Below are 8,909 nucleotides of genomic sequence, written 5' to 3' on the forward strand. Positions count from 1 at the left end.
TCGCTGGGTGAAGGAGAGACCTTGATGATAGGAGCTAAACAGGTGGAGGTGATGGGACTCATATCAGAGCTGGACTACAATAAGGGCCGCTGTTTCCTTGACGTCCATGTGGAGAAGGAGGAGCCTAAGATATCAGCTCCTCCCCCCTCACGACGCCCAGCTTCCAAACCGTTCTGCCGTCCGACGCTATTGGGCGGAGAGACTGATAGGGGAGTGGCCAAGCCTCAGGAGGAGGGGCCCTGTAAACCACGCCATGACCCTCTAGCACCAGGTAAATACACAGACATACAGTACACTCTCTCTCTCTCATCACACACACACATGAAGTTACACATTCTCACACACTTCAAACACACCACACACATCATCTCTCTAATGGTGTGTGTAGGAGCCATTGTCATGCCCCGGCCCTCAACCAATCACCAGTGGGCGTATAACAAGGCAGGCCTCCCACTGGTGGATGTGGTGGTTGACCCCTACTTGACCGCTCACCTCCGACCCCACCAGCGAGACGGCCTGTTGTTCCTCTACGAGTGTGTCATGGGGATGAGGTAATGGGAGATGATGAATGATGAATCCTCTGATCACTACAAAATGTATGTTGTGTTCCACAAGGCTCTGTGCTGGGGCTGCTATTTATTTACTTTGATTGATTATGTGTGTGTGGGGTGTGTGTGTGTGTCAGGGCTACATGTAGGTACGGTGCTATCCTGGCAGATGAGATGGGTCTGGGTAAGACCCTCCAGAGCGTGGCTTTGACGTGGACGCTGCTAAAGCAGGGCCCATACGGCGGGAAGCCGGTTGCTAAGCTTGTGCTGGTGGTTGCCCCCGGCAGCCTGGTGCAGAACTGGGGGGCGGAGTTTAAGAAGTGGCTTGGCCGTGAGAGGATCAACGTCTACACTGTTAACCAGGTAGGGGTGTGTTTGATCAGTGTCTACACTGTTAACCAGGTAGGGGTGTGTTTGATCAGTGTCTACACTGTTAACCAGGTAGGGGTGTGTTTGATCAGTGTCTACACTGTTAACCAGGTAGGGGTGTGTTTGATCAGTGTCTACACTGTTAACCAGGTAGGGGTGTGTTTGATCAGTGTCTACACTGTTAACCAGGTAGGGGTGTGTTTGATCAGTGTCTACACTGTTAACCAGGTAGGGGTGTGTTTGATCAGTGTCTACACTGTTAACCAGGTAGGGGTGTGTTTGATCAGTGTCTACACTGTTAACCAGGTAGGGGTGTGTTTGGAGGAAGAGGGGGAATGTGTTTCCCTGTAGTGCTGTTTCTGATCCATATGGTGATGTGTGTTCCGTGTTGTGTTGTTCATTAGGACCACAGGGTGGAGCTGTTTGCAGCGTCTCCTCTCCACAGTGTATTAGTGATCAGCTATGAGATGCTGCTACGCTCTCTGGAAGTGGTGAGTTGGTTCACAGCAGCTTATCTAACAGGGGTGGGAAGTACCAGTGTTACAACACTGTTGAATTACACCTCAACTCCTAAATGACACAGATTAGGAGTACGATGGATGATACACTCATGGGACATCATAAAGGTCTGTGTGTGTGTGTGTGTGTGTGTGTGTGTGTGTGTGTGTGTGTGTGTGTGTGTGTGTGTGTGTGTGTGTGTGTGTGTGTGTGTGTGTGTGTGTGTGTGTGTGTGTGTGTGTGTGTGTGTGTGTGTGTCTAGGTACAGAAGCTGGAGTTTGAGCTGGTGATCTGTGATGAGGGTCACAGGTTGAAGAACAGCAGCATCAAGACTTCCTCTGCCCTCAGTGGTCTCAGCTGTACACGCAGAGTTATTCTGACAGGTACACACAGCCCTCTGTTTTATTGACCTTTTACTTTCTCCTAGTGGTTTCTGATATATTGTGTGTGCTGTACTGTAGGAACTCCTGTCCAGAATGACCTGCAGGAGTTCTATGCCATCATAGAGTTTGTGAACCCGGGCATTCTGGGGTCGTCTGCTGCCTACAGGAAGGTGTACGAGGAGCCAATCCTCCGCTCCCGACAGCCCATCTGCACTGAGGTACATTAAACATCTACACTCTCTGTCTCTATACCTCTACACTATCTCTCTATTGTACGCTCACAACAGCCCTCCTGCACTGAGGTACTGTCCCCATCTCTGTCTCTATACCTCTACACTATCTCTCTATTGTACTCTCACAACAGCCCTCCTGCACTGAGGTACTGTCCCCATCTCTTTCTCTATACCTCTACACTATCTCTCTATTGTACGCTCACAACAGCCCTCCTGCACTGAGGTACTGTCCCCATCTCTTTCTCTATACCTCTACACTATCTCTCTATTGTACGCTCACAACAGCCCTCCTGCACTGAGGTACTGTCCCCATCTCTGTCTCTATACCTCTACACTATCTCTCTATTGTACGCTCACAACAGCCCTCCTGCACTGAGGTACTGTCCCCATCTCTATCTCTATACCTCTACACTATCTCTCTATTGTACGCTCACAACAGCCCTCGTGCACTGAGGTACTGTCCCCATCTCTGTCTCTATACCTCTACACTATCTCTCTATTGTACTCTCACAACAGCCCTCCTGCACTGAGGTACTGTCCCCATCTCTGTCTCTATACCTCTACACTATCTCTCTATTGTACGCTCACAACAGCCCTCCTGCACTGAGGTACTGTCCCCATCTCTGTCTCTATACCTCTACACTATCTCTCTATTGTACGCTCACAACAGCCCTCCTGCACTGAGGTACTGTCCCCATCTCTGTCTCTATACCTCTACACTATCTCTCTATTGTACTCTCACAACAGCCCTCCTGCACTGAGGTACTGTCCCCATCTCTGTCTCTATACCTCTACACTATCTCTCTATTGTACGCTCACAACAGCCCTCCTGCACTGAGGTACTGTCCCCATCTCTGTCTCTATACCTCTACACTATCTCTCTATTGTACTCTCACAACAGCCCTCCTGCACTGAGGTACTGTCCCCATCTCTGTCTCTATACCTCTACACTATCTCTCTATTGTACGCTCACAACAGCCCTCCTGCACTGAGGTACTGTCCCCATCTCTGTCTCTATACATCTACACTATCTCTCTATTGTACTCTCACAACAGCCCTCCTGCACTGAGGTACTGTCCCCATCTCTGTCTCTATACCTCTACACTATCTCTCTATTGTACTCTCACAACAGCCCTCCTGCACTGAGGTACTGTCCCCATCTCTTTCTCTGTCTCTATACCTCTACACTATCTCTCTATTGTACTCTCACAACAGCCCTCCTGCACTGAGGTACTGTCCCCATCTCTGTCTCTATACCTCTACACTATCTCTCTATTGTACTCTCACAACAGCCCTCCTGCACTGAGGTACTGTCCCCATCTCTGTCTCTATACCTCTACACTATCTCTCTATTGTACGCTCACAACAGCCCTCCTGCACTGAGGTACTGACCCCATCTCTATCTCTGTCTCTATACCTCTACACTATCTCTCTATTGTACTCTCACAACAGCCCTCCTGCACTGAGGTACTGTCCCCATCTCTGTCTCTATACCTCTACACTATCTCTCTATTGTACTCTCACAACAGCCCTCCTGCACTGAGGTACTGTCCCCATCTCTGTCTCTATACCTCTACACTATCTCTCTATTGTACTCTCACAACAGCCCTCCTGCACTGAGGTACTGTCCCCATCTCTGTCTCTATACCTCTACACTATCTCTCTATTGTACGTTCACAACAGCCCTCCTGCACTCAGGTACTGTCCCCATCTCTTTCTCTGTCTCTATACCTCTACACTATCTCTCTATTGTATGCTCACAACAGCCCTCCTGCACTGAGGTACTGACCCCATCTCTATCTCTGTCTCTATACCTCTACACTATCTCTCTATTGTACTCTCACAACAGCCCTCCTGCACTGAGGTACTGTCCCCATCTCTGTCTCTATACCTCTACACTATCTCTCTATTGTACTCTCACAACAGCCCTCCTGCACTGAGGTACTGTCCCCATCTCTGTCTCTATACCTCTACACTATCTCTCTATTGTACTCTCACAACAGCCCTCCTGCACTGAGGTACTGTCCCCATCTCTGTCTCTATACCTCTACACTATCTCTCTATTGTACTCTCACAACAGCCCTCCTGCACTGAGGTACTGTCCCCATCTCTGTCTCTATACCTCTACACTATCTCTCTATTGTACTCTCACAACAGCCCTCCTGCACTGAGGTACTGTCCCCATCTCTGTCTCTATACCTCTACACTATCTCTCTATTGTACTCTCACAACAGCCCTCCTGCACTGAGGTACTGTCCCCATCTCTGTCTCTATACCTCTACACTATCTCTCTATTGTACTCTCACAACAGCCCTCCTGCACTGAGGTACTGTCCCCATCTCTTTCTCTCCCTTCATTCCTTCTCTATATCTCTCCCTGTAGGAGGAGAGAGTTTTGGGGGAGGAGCGAGCAGCTGAGCTCTCTCGTCTGACTGGTCTGTTTATTCTGAGGCGGACCCAAGAGATCATCAACCGCTACCTGCCACCTCGTCATGATTGGACAGTGTTCTGTAGCCCCTCCCCCTTGCAGCGGGAGCTGTACCAGGCTCTCCTCTCGCACCGTGTCATCCGAGCCTGTCTACAGGGGTCGACACAGACTCACACACACCTCGCCTGCATCACCGCCCTGAAAAAGCTCTGCAACCACCCAGGACTGCTCTACTCCACTGTACAGGTATGACACATAAAGACACGATGAAGATGATGATGATGATGATGATGATGGGGATGATTGTGTGTGTGTTCCAGGAGCGTTCTGATGGCGGCTCAGCAGAGGGTTCTCTGTATGAAGGGCTAAGAGGTGTCTTTCCAGAGTCTTACTCTTCTGGGGGCTTCAGTACAGCTGATTCAGGGAAACTACTGGTCCTGTCTGACCTACTGACCACTATTCGCCACCTCAGCCCTACTGACAGGTAGGTGTGCGTGTGTGTCTGTGCGTGTGTGTCTGTGCGTGTGTGTCTGTGTGTGCGTGCGTGTTAGTATGAAGTGTGTCAAGGGATCCGGGCACACTGGCATTGGTTTGTTGACACCATACGGATCCTATTAAATTACTAGATGGGCTGTCATAAACCCTCAAAGTTCCAGAATGGGGTGAAAATGGCAGCCATATTGGCCAGGGAGAAATCAATCCAAACCTGTCTAATTGGAATGAATGGCAGTAGAGGCAGAATCCAGATGTTTCTTATAGAGGAAAATAAAAGCAAAGCATGTGATATCAGAAATTGTGTAATAGAATTATTGTCAACCTAAAATATTGTCATATTATTATAAATAAAATTTATATGGATTTTATACACATTTTCTTTAGAAATAGCCTTTGAAATATATGTAAACAGACCATAAATGTCAACATTTTAGTTTTCTTGGAAAGGTGTGAGTTATATGATACAGTATCAGTACTTGTTACATTTACAACTTGTCTCAGTCCTATCTGATTGACTGTGTTGTTTCAATGGAATGTTGGCATATTGGCAGTTAATTAGAAACATTTATAGAATCATTCCTCTAAAACTGGCTGGCTAACAAACACAGTGCAGATAAATTCTTCAAATGCATTACTTTATACAATATCATATCACAGCACTGGCTAACCATGGTTGTCCAACTCCCTGACCAACATGGCTGACCTTTAGACCATCATAAGAAGCTTCATGTCCAGTCTAGTATTCTAATTCTATGGTTGACACACTCATACTCTGACACATAACTGTGAGATGATCTTGACCATCTTGATCGTGTGTGTGTGTGTGTGTGTGTGTGTGTGCGTGTGTGTGTGCGTGTGTGTGTGTGTGTGTGTGTGTGTGTGTACAGGGTGGTGTTGGTGTCCAACTACACTCAGACGTTAGACCTACTCCAGGACCTGTGTGTCCACCTGGACTACACCTACTGTCGCCTGGACGGCAACACCCCCACCATCCAGAGGCAGCGATTGGTGGACAACTTCAACAGCCCTCACTCCGCCCACTTCCTTTTCCTCCTGAGTTCTAAAGCCGGAGGGGTGGGGCTTAACCTGATCGGCGCCTCCCACCTGGTCCTATACGACATCGACTGGAACCCTGCCAACGATATACAGGTACACACACACTCACACACACACTCTCACTCACCACCATTAGTGTATGTTTCGTTCCCATCTGAAACACACATGTACACGTTACTGGTCAGTCAGTACCTGCTATGCTCTTGGAGGAGTGAGGATGAGGAAGAGGCCTTCCTCCTAATGTGATAGTTGGGCTGATGTGTGTGTCTGTCTGTGTGTCTATCCCCTTCCAGGCAATGGCACGAGTGTGGAGAGACGGACAGAAGAAGACTGTTCACATCTACCGCCTGCTCACTGCAGGTACCATAGAGGAGCGTATCTTCCAGAGGCAGGTGTCCAAACAGGGGCTTTCTGGGACAGTGGTGGACTTGGGGAAAGGGGCGGAGCACACCAGCTTCTCCTCCAATGAGCTGCGAGATCTCTTCAGCCTGACGGACACACCCTGTCTCACTCACGACCTGCTACACTGCAGCTGCAGTATGGACGGATCAGCCCCGGGTAATATATATATATATATATATATATATAAAATCACACCCGTTGTCTGCTTGTGTTTTTATTTAATGTGTTTCTTGTGTGTATTATAGAAGAAGGAGAGGATGAGGCGCCTGCGTCTGATAGGCCGTGCCAGCTGGGTCGTCAAGGTGACCGTGGTGGGGCGGGGCAGAAGCATCTGAGCATGTCAGAGCTGATGCAGTGGAGACACTTCGCAGGGGACACGCACACCTTCAGAGATGCTTACCTGGACCACGCACAAAACCACATCTCCTTCGCCTTCCAGTCCACCATCTCACACACCACTCAGTAACACACACACACAACACACACACACACACAGAGGCTTTCCACAAATGACCTCATGCAGAGACCTTAAGAAGTGTTCCTTTCTGAGAAATATTGGACTATGTTATTCTTTCTTTATATTCTCTACTGTTTTTACAGTTTGATAGAAGAGAAAGTGTAAATTATGGAATAAACTGCTAAGTTATACTGCGTATTCCTTCTGTCTTTTTTCTGTTGCAGAAATAACAAGATGAATCAAACACTGAAGATGAATCATACACTGCAGATGAATCATACACTGCAGATGAATCATACACTGCAGATCAAATCAAATGTTATTTGTGACATGCGCCAAAAACAACAGGTGTAGACCTGACCGTGAAATGCTTACTTACATGACTCAAACGCTGCAAATTAATCTAATCAAATTGTATTGGTCACATACACATGTTTAGCAGATGTTATTGCAGGTGTAGTGAAATGCTTGTGTTCCTAGCTCCAACAGTGCAGTAGTATCTAAACACTGCAAATGTATCAAACACTGCAGATGAACTAAACACTCTCCATTAGAACCTGTGTTTGACTTTTAGGGATGGAGAGGTGGAAATTATTTCTGGATTGAGAGGAATCCAGCTGAATGAGTGTGTCCATGTCAACTGTTTCATTCTTGGCAAAGTGTGTGTTTCCACTGTCTTCAACTGTTTCATAAAGGTATATATTATCTGAGTTATAGTCCAGGACCACACACACAGCAAGGAAGGCATGAAGGGAATGTGTACACACGCCACCACCCTGGGAGAGCCTCAGTACTGTAGTTACTACTGGTAGAGATGGAGAGCCTCAGTACTGTAGTTACTACTGGTAGAGATAGAGAGCCTCAGTACTGTAGTTACTACTGGTAGAGATGGAGCCTCAGTACTGTAGTTACTACTGGTAGAGATGGAGCCTCAGTACTGTAGTTACTACTGGTAGATATGGAGAGCCTCAGTACTGTAGTTACTACTGGTAGAGATGGAGCCTCAGTACTGTAGTTACTACTGGTAGAGATGGAGAGCCTCAGTACTGTAGTTACTACTGGTAGAGATAGAGAGCCTCAGTACTGTAGTTACTACTGGTAGAGATGGAGCCTCAGTACTGTAGTTACTACTGGTAGAGATGGAGCCTCAGTACTGTAGTTACTACTGGTAGAGATGGAGCCTCAGTACTGTAGTTACTACTGGTAGAGATGGAGCCTCAGTACTGTAGTTACTACTGGTAGAGATGGAGAATCTCAGTACTGTAGTTACTACTGGTAGAGATGGAGAGCCTCAGTACTGTAGTTACTACTGGTAGAGATGGAGCCTCAGTACTGTAGTTACTACTGGTAGAGATGGAGCCTCAGTACTGTAGTTACTACTGGTAGAGATGGAGCCTCAGTACTGTAGTTACTACTGGTAGAGATGGAGAGCCTCAGTACTGTAGTTACTACTGGTAGAGATGGAGCCTCAGTACTGTAGTTACTACTGGTATAGATGGAGAGCCTCAGTACTGTGGTTACTACTGGTAGAGATGGAGCCTCAGTACTGTAGTTACTACTGGTAGAGATGGAGAGCCTCAGTACTGTAGTTACTACTGGTAGAGATGGAGAGCCTCAGTACTGTAGTTACTACTGGTAGAGATGGAGCCTCAGTACTGTAGTTACTACTGGTAGAGATGGAGAGCCTCAGTACTGTTACTACTGGTAGAGATGGAGCCTCAGTACTGTAGTTACTACTGGTAGAGATGGAGCCTCAGTACTGTAGTTACTACTGGTATAGATGGAGAGCCTCAGTACTGTAGTTACTACTGGTAGAGATGGAGCCTCAGTACTGTAGTTACTACTGGTAGAGATGGAGCCTCAGTACTGTAGTTAGTACTGGTAGAGATGGAGAGCCTCAGTACTGTAGTTACTACTGGTAGAGATGGAGCCTCAGTACTGTAGTTACTACTGGTAGAGATGGAGCCTCAGTACTGTTACAACTGGTAGAGATGGAGCCTCAGTACTGTACTACTGGTAGAGATGGTAGAGATGGAGCCTC

At 47.4% G+C, this 8,909-nt stretch overlaps 1 protein-coding gene across 1 annotated transcript; it reads left to right on the plus strand.

Annotated features, from left to right (window-relative positions):
• The first annotated feature begins 24 nt into the window (after positions 1–24).
• Positions 25–6,946, plus strand: rad54b (RAD54 homolog B). Its single transcript, XM_038976486.1, has 11 exons — positions 25–271; positions 389–551; positions 686–911; positions 1,322–1,408; positions 1,678–1,798; positions 1,877–2,016; positions 4,414–4,704; positions 4,779–4,942; positions 5,841–6,102; positions 6,303–6,567; positions 6,657–6,946. Exons 1-11 carry the CDS (start codon positions 25–27, stop codon positions 6,875–6,877), a joined length of 2,187 nt encoding a protein of 728 aa, XP_038832414.1. The 3' UTR covers positions 6,878–6,946.
• The last annotated feature ends 1,963 nt before the right edge of the window (positions 6,947–8,909 follow it).

The sequence above is a fragment of the Salvelinus namaycush genome, chromosome 37 (genome assembly GCF_016432855.1).
Source record: "Salvelinus namaycush isolate Seneca chromosome 37, SaNama_1.0, whole genome shotgun sequence".
In the NCBI taxonomy this organism is placed as follows: domain Eukaryota; kingdom Metazoa; phylum Chordata; class Actinopteri; order Salmoniformes; family Salmonidae; genus Salvelinus; species Salvelinus namaycush.